Below are 16,010 nucleotides of genomic sequence, written 5' to 3' on the forward strand. Positions count from 1 at the left end.
GCGGAGTGTTGGGTTTATTTAATTTGGCACAAATGACACAAAAGGATCATGTTTCAGCGCCATTGAACGAGGAAACGTCAGAATGGATCGGACGCACATCGCCGTCAATGGCCGCTGATGATGAAGGGTGCAGTGATGTGCTCTCAATAATCATAAATGATTATTTGGATGAGTTGACTTGTGTAAATCACATTATTTAGGGTTTATATGACTGTATTTTTAAAATGAAGTCGCTGGCTGTCATTGATGGTGATAGGCGTCTAATCGTGTGACTCTTTTTAGCCGTCTGTTGAGAATTTATATTAGTTTATCATTAGTAGGCGTAACATCCAGAAAAAGATCAATCGTGATTGGAAGTTTGAAAAATATTCTAATACATTAAAAAAAAAAGAAAGAATATTAAATTGTGTGTGTTTTAATTTCATTAGTGATTATTTAAAATATATGTTTTTAATTAAATGTATTACATTTATTTAAAAAAACAAATATATATATATATATAAATTATATCTATATATAAGAGTCTATGTTCTGTCTTAAATACAATCAAAACATTGCAGTACATTTTAAAATAGATAAAAATATTTATATGTCTTTTTTAATAACAGATTTATTTTTGATTATTTATTAGGAAAAAAATTGATGAAAATCAATATACATAAAAAAAAAGATATTTTTTAAATTGAATTTAAAAGACTTTCAGAAATTCATTCACATATTAAAAAAATATGTTTTTGTTCTCTTCTTAATTAGAGTAAAATTCATAAACACTTAAAAAAAGAGAATGTTTAATTGTTTTTATTTTCATTTTATTAGTGATTATTCAAAATATGTATTTCTAATTAAATTATAAAAATAAGGCCAATAACTTATTTACTATATTTTTTTTGCTTTTTTATTTATATTAAAATTATATTCAAATGTATTCAAAAATATTGTATTATATACAATTAAAAGATTGAAGTACATTTTAAAATAGCTAAATATATTTATTTTTATTTTCCTTTTTGGCATTTTGTATTTATTTATTTATTTATTTAAATTATGTTTGAGTTTTAACAAGTTCAAAACAGATTTTACTTTTGATTGTTTATTAGGAAAAAAATGTACAAAAATCAATACACATAAAAAAAAAAAAGAAATATATTTTTTTTAAATTAAAGAATTTGTTGAAATGCATTCACTTATTTTAATAACTTTTTGACCTTTTTTTGATTAGAATAAAAATTAATAAAAACTTAAAAATGAAAGAAAAAAAAATTAATACTCATTGACCGCCATTGACGGTGATAGACATCCAATTCATTTTAGTAATGTTTTTTTTTTTGCTTTTGAATTTAAATACAATTTTTCAAAAAATTAATAAACAAATTATTTTGAAAAAAAAACAACATTTTTTTTTTGTTTTCAAAAATTAATAAGCATTTTAAAAAATAAAATGAAAATGAATGTGAGAAAACTTGCACTGACAATGACAGATATCCCGTTACTTTCATTTATTTTTTTTCATTTATTCATGATTTTTTAAAATAAAAGAAGAACATAAAATTAACAGACATCTTGTTTTTTTATACATAATATATCTACTAATATTTTATGTTTATTGCCTTTTTAAATTAAATAATAAAACATTTTAAAAGTGAAAAAGATTAATTATTATTTATATGATTATTACAAGAGAATATTTGCTATTAATTCAGTAACTGCCATTGACAGGGAATAAACATCCAATCCACTTAGACTAGGAGGGACTGGCAACTCCCTGTCCAAGTGGATTGGACGTCCATCCCCATCAATGGCATCGGATGAACTTATGAGGGTCAAAAAAAAGATTACCGGAGCATCCAAACAGTAGTCACCTCATTTAATAATGGACGAGTTGTCACTTAATGGCGGCAGCCGGCCCTATTTGTGCACTGACCTGTATCATGTAGAGCTGAGCTATGCGATACTCGTCCACGCTCATCGGCATGGGGATGCGGTACTCCTTGATCAGCATGGCGGCGCCCGGACCACGGTCAGCGTGTCAGCAGAATCGAGTCATCGCAGGCGCCCTGGAAGAGGCAAGGACAGAACGCTTAGAAACACAGGAAGTACAGCGCCAAGGAGCGGATCTATTACAAGGTAATCCCGGGCGCTTAAATCCCCCGGCAACCTCAATCCTCGTTCATGCTCTTGTCCCTGCGCGGGCGGGTGGCCGGCCGCTCGCCATCCACACACCAAAGCGCCCGCCTGCCCTCGGATTTAAAAAGACGCAGCCAATCCATGTCATGTCACACACACTCAAAGAGCACATACACACAAAAACAACAATACAAACACAAAACAATACAAACAACATGCAGAAACCTACTAACACAACTACATACAGTACAGAGGGGCAAATAAGTATTTAGTCAACCACCAATTGTACAAGTTCTCCTCCTTGAAAAGATGAGTAATAGTAGTAGCAGCCTGTATTTGTCAACATTAGTAAATCTCAACCAGGAGAGACAGAATGTGGGAAAAAAAACTGAAAATCACATTGTTTGATTTTAAAAGAATTTATTTCCAAATTAGAGTGGGAAATAAGCATTTGGTATCAAATCATCATTGATCACCACCTTGTGACAGCGGCCCTAACCTTGTCAAAGTGGCTGAACTTATGAGTGGCTTAGGCACGGACTGCATCTAGCAATCAGCATGTTGCAAAATTTTTGTATCTGTGTGTGATTTCTCTGATAGTTTTTATGATGGTAGAGCATTCAGCATAAAGTCATAGACTCCACCGTCAGTTGACAAGACAGCTCCCACAGACATTGCGCCACACCTTCCTGTAGGGGGCCAACCCAGGCGGAAAATTGAGTTGTCTTCACTGTGACAAACTCAAACACACGTTGCGTTCTAACGCCATATTTACTGCATAAAAGCAGGCAGGAGTGTCTCAAGAGTGATTTGGTCATTCAAGGTAATTACTATATTAACTAGCACCATGCATGCACTTTGAAACGTTGTGAAAAAAAATTAATGGATAAAATTAGTGGAACTTTGGCTTGAAATATTTCCGTAAAATGAATGACAACTGCCCGTTTTTTGCTTTCAACCAAGAATCTAGACTGTTTTACGTTCAAATCTATAGAATTTTCGCGATTTAAGCATTTATTTACAAGAATTTTCAACTTAAAAAGCCTTGTTTCGTGACGGCCGCCATGTTGGATTTTGCAAAAAAACAAAAATACTATTTCTGGCAAAAAACTAATATGACATTAGAGGTTTGCAAAATTTCCGATTCTTAGATTATTCGCGATTCGGCCATGGAAGATTCGAGAACGATTCACAAACATCCAAATTCCGATTATTGAAATATGCCAAGTAAAGCGGAAGTACAACACACTCAGCGCGCCGCGCGGCCTTTGGGGCGCAACGAGAAAGAACGCAGCGAGAGTAGCTAAACATCATGCTTCTCATTACCCCCTCGGGTAATGCCAATGCTCAACTCACGGCTCTAGCTCAACTCATGCCACGAGATAAAAAAAAAAAAAAAACAACAACATACCTGACTGCTGCCGAAAAGCTGCGATAAAGTACGTCATCCACATAATGTAATGGTAGATATCATTTATATATGACTAGATGCACCATTGATTCGGTAGCGTGAGCAGCATATCTATAAAAAGCTAGATGCACGCGTTAGTAAACTGCTGCCATCTTAAAGCAGTACACTTCCCTGCAAGGCTGTTGTAGCGAACCTTCCAAACAAACCTAATTAACTTTTTATCTAAATTACTCCTAAATCGGTAAAATATTGACTTGAATCTATCTTTAAAATAGTTTAACAACTTTCACATGTCGAAAGTAGACAAAAGGGAAATTATGGAATAACGGGAGCAATTTTAACAACTTTAACAGTTGATTCACAACATTAAATTAATTGAATGTAGTTTAAAGCTGCTGTTACAGAATGGGACTGGAGTTTATTTACTGTTATTTTTGTATATTTTTTTGCTGCTATATGTTAACTTGATACTGAAATAGTAGTTTGGTTTAGCCTGAGAGGATTTTTTAACAATTTTGGAACTAATGTACAAAACATTTAATAAAAAAAAAAATTAAAAAAAAAAAGGAGGGGGGGTGCATCAATAATCGTTTTATAATCGAATCGGAGCCTCTGAATCGTAATCGTAATCGAATCGTTAGGTGCCCAAAGATTCCCAGCTCTATATGACATGTTTAAATATTTCTATTGATCCTGAAAATATAGGTGATTATCTCTGCAATTGGTGATTTTTGTGCATCTTGTGCAAAATCTGAGAATTTTATAGCCATTTTAGGTTTTGTTATACTGATATAGACAAAAATTAATCAGGATTTTATTATGGAATGACATGGAGACATACAGTGGGGAGAACAAGTATTTCATACACTGCCAATGGGTTTTCCCATTGGCAGTGTATTCTCCAGTGTGTTCTCCTCACTGTATATGCCGAGGGGAGGTGGCTGCTTTGGTTTTGGGTCACCAGTGGCTTTGGTTTTGAAAATATTTGAATTTTATTTCTTTAAAAATAGGCCTCCTACGGATCGGCCCCGAGCCCCGTGTCCCGTCAACTGATAGTGAAGTCTATAATAAAGTAATTCAACATTGTAGCCTATAATATGACCATTTAATGGCAACGGCTATTTTTCTGTATGTGTATATTTCAGCCAAAGGGGTAACACTAGCTATTAAGTAATAGGGTGTCCTAACTTTTTCCTCAGTTAGAATATGCATTTTTGTTGATATATTATATATTTCATACATTGATATGTGAACATTTCTTAATAAAGAACTGAATATTTAATGCGGTGTCCTAATGTTTTCGCATGACCGTATATACAGTACAAGCATACACAGATATGGAAACACATATTATTCAGCACCCCTCCCTTCCTCTGGCTCTGTTGCCATGGAAACGCAGGAGGCTTTTACTCTGATTTGCCGACTTTGTTGTGATGCGTCCAATGGGCCTCCCTCTCTCCCTGCGATGCCAATCAATGTTCAGCCTGAAGCTTTTCAATTGCGGCGGAGCAGGATGCACACTCGCTCGCCGTGATTACGGCCAGACGCGCACGCTAACACAATCAGGCTGTCAACACACGGGTCTGCTAAGGCTTCATTTGTCGACTCATCATCAACACCTTTACGCGAATGCCTGCGTGCCGCCTTCGAAAACAAACAGAACTTGAAATATGAAGTCAACCTGCTGCTGTGTTGTACTCCAAATTTGTAGTCATCTGGATGTATGTGTAGTGTGAACTCAGAATCTTAAGTAAACTGCACTTCAGTTGCATACAATACACATACGCACTCAAATACAAAAAGCAACACACAACACCTTTACGTGAATGACTGCGTGTGTGCTACCTTCAAAAACAAACAGATCTTGATACTTCAAGTCAACCAAATTGTACTTCTGATTTGAAGGCAAGGCAAGGCAAATTTATTTATGTAGCACAATTCGACACAAGGCAATTCAAAGTGCTTTACATCACATGAAGATCATAAAAATCACATTAAAATCAATAGAACGTAAAAACAAAGATAATCGAAATAGGAAATAAAATTATACATAAAAATCGCATTTAATCACGAATAGAAAAAAAATAAATAATAATAATAACAAAATAACTTTTTTTTTTTTTTTTTTTTTTTTAAATACTACTACCACTACTAATAATTGAAATCAGCAATGGAGATAAGCACTAGAGGAATAGAAAGCAAACAGATTGAAATATATAGACAATTATGGTAATGCAGTGCTAAACAAAAGCGTTTTTAGGTCTGATTTAAAGTTTGAGCATACTTCAGACCTTCAGGTAACTTGTTTCAGAGGTGAGGAGCATAATAACTAAATGCTGCCTCACCCTGCTTGGTTCTTGTTCTTGGAACATACAGGAGACCGGTTCCAGACGACCTCAGGGGTCTAGATGTTTCATAGGAATCTAACAAATCAAGCATGTATTTTGGTCCAAGGCTATTAAGAGTTTTGTAGACGGGCAGTAGTATTTTGTAGTCTATCCTTTGACTCACTGGAAGCCAGTGAAACGATTTCAAAACCGGTGTAATGTGGTCCAGTTTCCTTGTATTTGTGAGGAGTCTGGCTGCAGCGTTCTGTACTAGCTGCAGCTTCCTGACTGATTTTTTATCAAGACCTGTAAATATACATAGCCCAATCTGCTGAAAATGAATGCATGCATTAGTTTTTCCAAGTCTTGTTGAGTCAGAAGCCCCTTAATTCTGGCTATATTTTTTAGGTGGTAATTAGCAGATTTAGTGATGGACTTTAGATGGCTATCAAATATTAGGACTGAGTCAATAATTACGCCAAGGTTCCTGACTTGATTTGTAGCTGTAAGTGACATTGTGCTAAGGTGCCTGCTTATCTTTGACCTTTCCTTTTTTGGCCCAAAAAATGATCACTTCTGTCTTGTCCACATTTAACTGGAGAAAATTCTAGCACATCCATTCCTTGATTTGATGAATGCATTTACTCAGGGAGACTAAGGGACTATAATCATGTGGAGACACAGAAATGTAGAGTTGTGTGTCATCTGCATAGGTTTGATAGGAGATGTCATACTGTTCCATAATCTGAGCTAGGGGAAGCATATAGATGTTAAAAAAAGAGTGGTCCAAGAATTGACCCTTGAGGGATTCCACAGAGGAATTTGGTTCGTTCTGACTGATTTCTGTGCAGTAGTCTGAACTCAAAATCTTAAAGTAATCTGCTCTTCAGTTGCACCGACAAACACAAAAGCCTAACACAACTAATACACAAAACATTGATTATTTATTTAATCGATTAATTTATCAATTGATTAGTTCAAATAATCGAGTAATCGGATTAAGAACATTTACGGCATTGCAGAATAAATTTTAGGAGATGTAAAATACATGCTTGCTAAGATTGCACTTTCAAAAGCGAATATAAAATAAAAATTCCCATTTGTGTTTCTTTCAAACTATGCAGAATTGAACTTTCATTTCGCAAGAGCAACAAATGCATTTAAAAATAAAGTAAAATACCTGTGCTTAGCCTCAAACTGTATAAGAAAAGTTAATAAATGATTTCTGCTGTCTGTGCTGAGTGATCATCAGACACTAAAGGTAACTCCTAGCATTAGCATAGCATTCGCTTGAGGATTAGCTTCAGAATGCCGAGTGTCCCCTTAAAACAATGGCCGGTCTAAAGCAGAGCCACTTGACTTTTCTGGTCAGTATAAGTTTAGAGGAGAGCCATTTGGCGAAATGGCATTTATTTGACGCTCTTTATAGTCGCCAATAGGCAGTGTTGTTAATCTTACGTTAATAAAGTGATTAGTTACAGTAAAAAAATTACTTGTCCCAAAAAGTGATTGAGTTAGTAACTCAGTTACCTCATTGTAAGAGTAATTAATTACTCATGAAAGTAACTGACGTTACTTTTCATGTTCTACACGTTATTACATTTTTCACATCAAAGATTTTTATGTCAACTGATTGAATTAAACTCATTTTTTCTTTTTTTTTTCTTTTTTAAAATTTCACTTATACAAGAGTGTACTGGTATACAAACTTTAACTTTCAAATGCGTTGAGGGAAAAAAAACCTTTTTGGTTTTCCTGTTGTACTGAAACCGCGCCGAACCGTGACCCCTGTACCAAAGTACGTACTGAACCGTGACTTGACTTGTGTGTATCATCACACCCGTCATACAGTATACAGTGGTATGAAAAAGTATCTGAACCTTTTGGAATTTCTCAGATTTCTGCATAAAATCCCCATCAAATGTCTTTGTCAAAATCACACAGATGAAAAAACAGTGTCTGCTTCAACTAAAAGCACCCAAACATTTATAGGTTTTCATATTTTAATGAGGATAGTATGCAAACAATGACAGAATGGGGAGAAATAAGTAACTGAACTAGAGGTGCACGATAATTATCGGTCTGATAATAGGAATTATGACATCATCCCAATAACTCAAATAACATTATATATTATTGGGCCTATTAATAATATTTTTGGCACAGTGTCGGATTGGGATGTGAGTGTTTGTTTCGACTCCTGTATTGCCAGTATGCTAAGTATTGTTAGCATTCTAGAGGCTGTATTTTTCCTTCAATGATTTATAAACCTTACTATGGCAATTAGCAAATGTTTGCATTTTACAGTGTTATTTACAAGTTCTTGAGAGGCCTTTTGGTTATTGATAGGCTTGCTGTTCTATAATTGCCAGGTTAAGAAAGTTGTTTCATGGACCAAGACGACAAAAGTCTCCTTTTCTGTTGCACCAAATGTTTTATCTGCTGACAAATCACAATACATGTTGGGTTTATGTTTGTTTTAGATCAGTGCGCATTGTTCAGGGGAACACATCGTCATTGATATTGACTGATTGATTGTGATTGACTCAAATTATATTTATTTGAAAAAAATAATATGGGCATTTTTGAAGTCAAAACTGTTCTTGTCTTTGATTTGTTTATTATAATAATGTTCATGTCATCATGAAAATTCTGGTTTGGTCAAAGGCAAATCTATGCTGAATCAACCACTAGTATTTTTGACCTACAGGTGTTCAAAAGCTCAGGTAAATATACATTGAAAAAGTTATATATATATATATATTATCGGTTATCGTATCGGTATCGGCCTTGAGTAGCAGGAAGTTATCAATATCGGTGTCAAAAAATGGATATCGTGCACCCCTAAAGTGAACCATCACATTTATTATTTTGCGGCCCCCCTTCTGGCAGCAATACCTTTAACTAGACGCTTCCTGTAGCTGCAGATCAGTCTAGCACATCGAGCAGGACTAATCATGGCCCATTTTCCTCTACAAAACTGCTGTAGTTCAGTCAGATTCCTGGGATGTCAGGCATGTCTTTACGTCATGCCACGGCATCTCAATGTGGTTCAAGTCTGGACTTTGACTTGGCCACTCCAGAACGTGTATTTTGTTCTTCTGAAACCATTCTGAAGTTTATTTACCTTTGAATCATTGTCTTGTTGCAGCATCCGTCCTCTTTTTAGCTTCAACTGTCTGACAGGCGGCCTCAGATTTTCCTTTCGAATTCATTCTTCCATTAATGTTTGCAAGTTGTCCAGGCCCTGAGGCAGCAAAACAGCACCAAATCATGATGCCAGCTCCACCATGCTTCACGGTGGGGATGAGGTGTTGATGTTGGTGAGCTGTTCCATTTTTCCTCCACACATGACGTTGTGTGTTACTCCCACGCAATTCAACTTTGCTTTCATCAGTCCACAAAATATTTTGCCTTAACTTCTGTGGAGTGTCCAAGTGCCTTTTTGCGAGCAACAATGTTTTTTTTTTAGACATCAGTGACTTCCTCCGTGGAGTCCTCACATGAACCCAATTCTAGGCCATAGTTTTACATATAGTTGATGTGTGCACATAGATATTGGACTATGCCGGTCATTTCTGTAAGTCTTTAGCAGACACTCTATGTTTTTTTTTTTTTACCTCTCTGAGTATTCTGCGTCATCTTTGGTGGACGGCCACTCCTTGGGAGAGAAGCAACAGTACCAAACTCTGTCCATTTGTAGACAACTTCTCTGACTGTCGATTGATAAACATCCAGACTTTTTAAGATGGTTTTGTATCCTTTCCCAACTTTATCCAAATCAAAGGTCCTTGATCGCAGGTCTTCAGACAGCTCTTTTGACCGAGCCATGATTCACATCAGACAATGCTTCTCATCGAGACTATTCTTACCAGGTGTGTGTTTTATAGTGGGCAGGGCAGCTTTAAACCACTCATCATTGATTGGGTGCACACCTGACTTAAATTGTTTGGTAAAAATTGGTTTCAATTGCTCTTTAAGTCTCCTTAGGCAGAGGGTTCACTTACTTATTTTTCCCCTGTCTGTTATTGTTTGCATGCTATCCTCATTAAAATATGAAAACCTATAAATGTTTGGGTGGTTTTAGCTAAAGTTGACACTGCTTTTTCATCTGTGTGATTTTGACAAAGATAAGATCACATTTGATGGTGATTTTATGCAGAAATGTGAGAAAATCCTAAAGGTTCAGATATTTTTTCATACCACTCTATAGTGTATAAGAGATGTGATGATACACACAAGTCAGTGTCCTTTATTTATAGTGGCATATTTTTCCAATATTCAGGTGAGGCTCTGAATCTCCTGGCTTTTGCTCAAGTTGTTTTGATTAAAAAGCATCACACAAGGTTCATGGATATGCCATTCAAGAAAAGTTTAGGGCAAGTGACAGTTTTGGTAATAAAGACAAAAAAAATACAGTATAGGCCAAAAGTTTGGAGACACCTCATTCAATGCAACACCAATGAAGCTCGTCTGTCTATGTTCATTGGAAATTGTTGCAAACCTTTATTTATTTTTTAACTAAAATGTTTGAATTTTACAGACGACAACATTTTGATTAACTGTCGACTAACAATAGACGAAATTTGTTGACTAAAACTAGACGAAGACGAACACATTTTGAAATGACCAATATATGACTACGACTAACAAGTATTTTTGTCCAAAAGACAAACACGTAAATTAAAAGGGCTGCCAAAAACAACAATGGCTGCCACCCTCCCACTTCAAACAGATTGGACGCCTACTAGCGATAAACTCATTGAAATTCACAGCAGAAGGAGGTAAAGAGCTTGACCCATGTATTGATGATCGTTGAGTCTCCATATTGTGAGATCATTGGTACCGTGAGCATTGTATCGCAAATTGTATCGTGCGCTACTCAGAGGTTCCCACCCCTTAGGGTTAGGGTTTAGGGTTAGAGTTTTTTTTTTAACAATGTAATAGAAGTTGACAAGGATACCACAGCAAGTGTAACGGTCCCACAACGGCACGGCATCGTTTCTGCGTAATAATAGCCCGTGTAGCAATGATGTCACTTGTAAACAAGACACCTCCGACACAAAGTCATGCAAACGCTCGCCCGCTGACATTTGACAAAAGACAGACGGGATGCCAACGTGTTGAATGTAATACACTAATGGAGAGGAAAGTATTTGACATATGAGCAAATAGAGTACCGTAATAAGTCAAGTTACAAATACGGTATAATACAAAAATATTGCATTCACTTAGAAAAAACTTTTTTTTTGGTGGTGTGTTTTTTTTTTCATATTAATATTGGTTTTCTGAGTATTTTTTGTTTTAGATTTTTTTTCTATTTTCCTAAATATTTTCTTTTAAATACTGCTTTTCTTAAACTAAAATGTACTTTCTCTCATGTATATCAACAATAGAAAAAATACTTAGAAACCATAGAAATAGAAAATAACAGAAAAAATACCTACAAAATTGAATGAATGAATGAATGAATGAGTAAAATTGAGTATTTTTTGAATGAGTGAATATTTTTTGGCGTGGTGTGTTTTGTCTTTTCATATTAATATTTGTTTTCTATTTTTGGGGGTATTTTTTTTCTGAATATTTTTCTTTATTGTGGTTTTCACTTGTTTTTTCATTTTTTCTTTTAAATCCTACTTTAACGAATGTATAATGTACTTTTTTTGGTAATGTGTTTCAAAAATAGAAAGAAATGAAAAAAAAAATACTTTAAAAAATGAACAAAACATAATAGAAAAAATACATAAAAATTAATGAATACTGAAAATTAATAAATATTTCAAAAAATTTGCTTTTCGAATCTAAAAAAAAAACCCTATTCATAATCATAAAATTGTGACAGTGATACAAATGTGATAGAAACTGACAAAATGTCAATAAGCGTGATAATACACACGTGAAAAAAAAAATCTGATAATATATATATTTCAATTAAATCTAAAAACAAACTAAAACCAAGTATTGTAATGTTAAGTATTGAATTACTACGTAGGCAAAAAGAACGGAAAACGTACATTCTTACCTTATTTGTCAATTTAAAAATAAATAACCCAGATAGCAGACCGACATTGAATAAACGTTGATTTTGCATCAAAATCATCAGTATGGTTGACGAAATTTTCGATGATAAACAACGTTAAATCAATGTTGCAAATACCGATGACACACGGCAGTGACGTTGAAACAATGTTGTTCTATGGTGTGTTGGGCAATTGGGTTAACATTATTTTATAGTTGATGAACTAATGTTGACAAATAGTTGATTTATGATTGACCGGGAAATATGATTGAAAAGTCATGGAAATATGGATGAGCGGGAGTTTTAGTCGAAAACATAACGTTGATTCAGCGTTGTTCCAATATAAAAAAATAATCGAAATGACGTTTCGGTTTTAATTTGGGGTGCAAAAGTGACGTTGACTCAACGATATAAGATCGACAGCTGAATGTTGATCCAACATCTTTTCAACGTCGGTCTGCTATCTGGGGAAAGCAGTTGAAATTCACCACATAAATATCATAAAATAGATTGAATAAAACAAAATATTTTTTAAAAAGCACCAAATATTAAATTTGAGGAAAATACCACAAGCCTGTCATACATTACCATAACAATAATTAAATAAAATGGTTATTTCATGACAATAAAAATCAAAGGTCAAGTGTGTCTGTGCAGTCATTGACATGCTGTGTTTACCCAGCTATAAATAGCATCCAATGACGTAGCAACCCATGACAAGACCTCCACCACCACCAACACATTGCCCCCCACCTAATCATTACTGTACTGATATGCATCAGGAAAATGATGCACGATAACAGTTATTACCATTGACGTCGATAGACGTCCAATCCATTTGAACAGGGTGGGGACTGATTTGAACAGGGAGGGGCTGGAAGCGACCCAACAGCCCCCTCTCTGTTCAAATGAATTGGACGTCTATCCCCGTCAATGGCAACCAATGAGTTTAACAGGGTGTGAATGTCGTCGTTGGTACTCATACGTACGGCTTTTGGCAACATTTCCGCCTGACGTCATATGCTAACACTCCGGACTAGCTTCCATCCATCTCTCCTGGGTGCGCTCACCTGAGGCTCGGCCGGCTGGCGACGGTCAATCTCCGGCTGTCTTCTTCCCGCCGCGTCGGCGGCAGCCTCGGCGCGGCATGTCCAGGGAACGGGAGCTTTTTCCGGCCGGGTTCAATCACAGAACGTTGCGCGTAGACTTCGTAAGCTCCATATTTCGTTTGACGGTGGTGTTTCGTCGTCGGACGCTGATGGGTGTCCGTTCGTCTTTCTGTCCGTGCGTGCTGTTGCTTTCGGTGGGGGGGAGCTGACGTCAAAACGCAGAGGGGAGGAAGACAAAATGGCGATCTCTAGCGGGATAATGAGTCATTACATGCACATTTACTTGTTCGGCTAAAGCTAAAATGTTTCAAATTGGTCGTTTCGGTCAATGTTAACTTCTGCGGCGGACTATTACGGTCATACAAAGAAAATACAAAAAAAGGAGTACTAGAAGCAAATGATAACTGTTGAGAGAAATGGTGGAGGAACTGTTTTGTATTCATAAATGTGTCCTCAGTTGATGTGGAAATAATGCTCCTATTGCTTGTTATTATTGACATATTAACTTTTCGCCACAAGATGGCAGGATGGGACTTAATTGTCTAAAGTGCTACTTTTATTACTTCTTCTTGTTTGACTTTGATGACTTTGATTTGTGGGATTGCCTGTGAAGACAGTAATGACAGAGGATGTATCCGCATGTCAATGGAAATTAAATACGCCGAGTTTTGGCTAAAAGACAACTTATTCTCTGTCAGTTCTTCCTACGAATGCAACGTTGAGCTGCAACCACCTCAACAATAACAATATTACGAAATTAATATGACAAATTTAACCCTTTTAGCATAAGCGGATTTTAAGGGGGGCCCCACCCTGGTGGCTGAAAAATGTAATTGCATGAAATTGAATTTCCTGTAAATATAAAAGTTGTAAAGCAATAAAACTGCAACAAAAATGAATGAAATGAACAAAAAAATATATTTTTGTAATGGGTCAAAATTATTTTTCGAACAGATCATGTGACCTGCACCTTAGACGGTCATTTGCTTTGCATATAATTTAAAAAAAGAAAAAAATAGTGGAGGGCAATTTTATTTTTGAAATGATTTTTTTCTTTGAAAATATTTTTTGGGTTGAAGCAACTTTTTTTGGGATTGAATGATTTAGACACAAATGTCCTACACATAATATGGCCCAAACACAAAAAGGATTGCTTCAATCAAATAAAACTTTTTCAATGAAAAATTAAGTGTTCAAATGCAAATTTTCAAATCTCAAATATTTTTCGCATTTAAAAAAGTTTTCTATAGTTGATTTTCTTTTTTTGATTGAAGTAATTTTTCCTTTTGAAAATGTTTTTTTTTTCTGAAGCAATTTTTTTGATTGAATAAGAAAGACAAAACGTCCTAGCCAAAATGTGGCCCAAACACATTAAAAAAAAACATACTTGACTCCAATCCAAAAAAAATTTCAATCAAAGAAAAATAGCTTCCACATGCATTTTTTCTGAGTTTCGAATTGATTTTTGCATTCAAACAGATTTTTTTTAATTGAAAATATATATTTTGATTGAAGCAACTTTTTTTTTTTTTTTTTATTGAAGCAACTTTTTTTGGGATTGAAAAATAAAGACACAGATCTACCTCCATATGACTCTGCCCCGGGGATACAATTTTTGACAGGGGTGACTACATTGGTACAACACCGGCGGGCGTACCATATTCAATGGTTGACAATCTTGGCGAAAAGTATTGCCTAAGCAGCCTGATTTAGAATTCCCCGCAAGAATGATGTGGAACAAAAAAACGCTCATTGTCAACTTATTATTATAAATATTGTTGTAAGTTAATTTTATTGCTGACACTGCGTTTCGGGGTCATCAACATGTTGTGCCTCCCCTGCCCCAAAAGTCAAACTCCGCCTATGCCTTTTAGGGACATTCAGAAGTTAGCATTAGCTTAATTCATTCATCATCATCCTCATTTTATATATTTTTTCTGAATATTTTGGTTGGTTTTCACGGATTTTTTTAGAAAAAAATTAAAAATACTTTTTATCATGTATATCAGTAGTAGAAAAGATGAAATACAAATACTTAGAAAAATGACTAAAACATACAAACAGTAAATAACAGGAAGAAAATATCAAAAAAATTATGAAAATAAGTTTATTTTTGTGATTTTTGAATCTAAAAAAACATCATTCATAATCATAAAATTGTGACGGGATTGAAAAGAAACAATTATAGAAACAATAAAATATCGATAAGAGTGAGAAAAATTCAGATTGTTTTTATTAAATCTTAAAAAGTGTCGGACAATGTCAATGTAAATTGGGCCACTCACAAAAAGTAAATTAAAAAAATAGGAGTACTAGAATAAAATATTTTGAGGTTCATATTAGTTTACCCTTTCAGGGACATTCAGAAGTTCCCATTAGCTTAATTCATTCATTGGCAGCCCAGGTCACGATTGTTAGTATGAGAGAAATCAAGATTGAAAAGATTTGTTGACGGCAATAGACGTCCAATCTAAGAGTTAAGATACATGAGGTCACGAAACAAACTAAAAAAAAAAAACAAGGAGAAAAAAAACCAAATGTTTTAAATTTGATTAAAATTTTTAATTTATTTTTTTTTATGGCTTTTTTTTGTATTTATTTCTATTTATTTAAATAATTGTCCCCCTCCCTCCCCCCCGAAATTGGATCCTTTCATCCATTTTATATGTAAATATATGTAGACATATGGCGTAGAACACAGACAAGGCTGAAAAAGCTCTTGCACTCTTTAAAATAAACTGCTGTATTTTAAGCCAAAACGAATTGTTGTTTGATAGAACAATACGTCTATACGCTGCCATAGCAGTTTCATGGCTCATTAAGCCCACTATTTTTAATTTGCCCAGACAACGCGCAACCGCTTGTTTCAACCCAACCATAAAAAGAAGGTAATTATATTTTATTTAGACAGTAAGATGTCTGAAAATATGCAAAAATGTGAATTGTTTTCCCAAAGTAAAAGCAGATTATTGTTCATGTCCTACTTTGACTTAACAAAATTATGAAATCTGATATTTATA

At 34.9% G+C, this 16,010-nt stretch overlaps 1 protein-coding gene across 7 annotated transcripts in view; it reads right to left on the reverse strand.

The window, feature by feature from the left end:
* The window catches only part of LOC130905349 (membrane-associated phosphatidylinositol transfer protein 2), a 71,409-nt gene extending 58,224 nt beyond the window's left edge, over positions 1-13,185 (reverse strand). For all 7 annotated transcript variants that reach the window (XM_057818654.1, XM_057818659.1, XM_057818658.1 and 4 more), the window contains exons 1-2: positions 12,952-13,185; positions 1,922-2,054 (exon numbers count right to left, since the gene is read on the reverse strand). In XM_057818654.1, the coding sequence (XP_057674637.1) occupies positions 1,922-1,999 (78 nt within the window). In that variant the 5' untranslated portion in view covers positions 2,000-2,054; positions 12,952-13,185. The remainder of the gene's footprint in view (positions 1-1,921; positions 2,055-12,951) is intronic.
* Positions 13,186-16,010: the final 2,825 nt, after the last annotated feature.

Source organism: Corythoichthys intestinalis, chromosome 17, assembly GCF_030265065.1.
Source record: "Corythoichthys intestinalis isolate RoL2023-P3 chromosome 17, ASM3026506v1, whole genome shotgun sequence".
In the NCBI taxonomy this organism is placed as follows: domain Eukaryota; kingdom Metazoa; phylum Chordata; class Actinopteri; order Syngnathiformes; family Syngnathidae; genus Corythoichthys; species Corythoichthys intestinalis.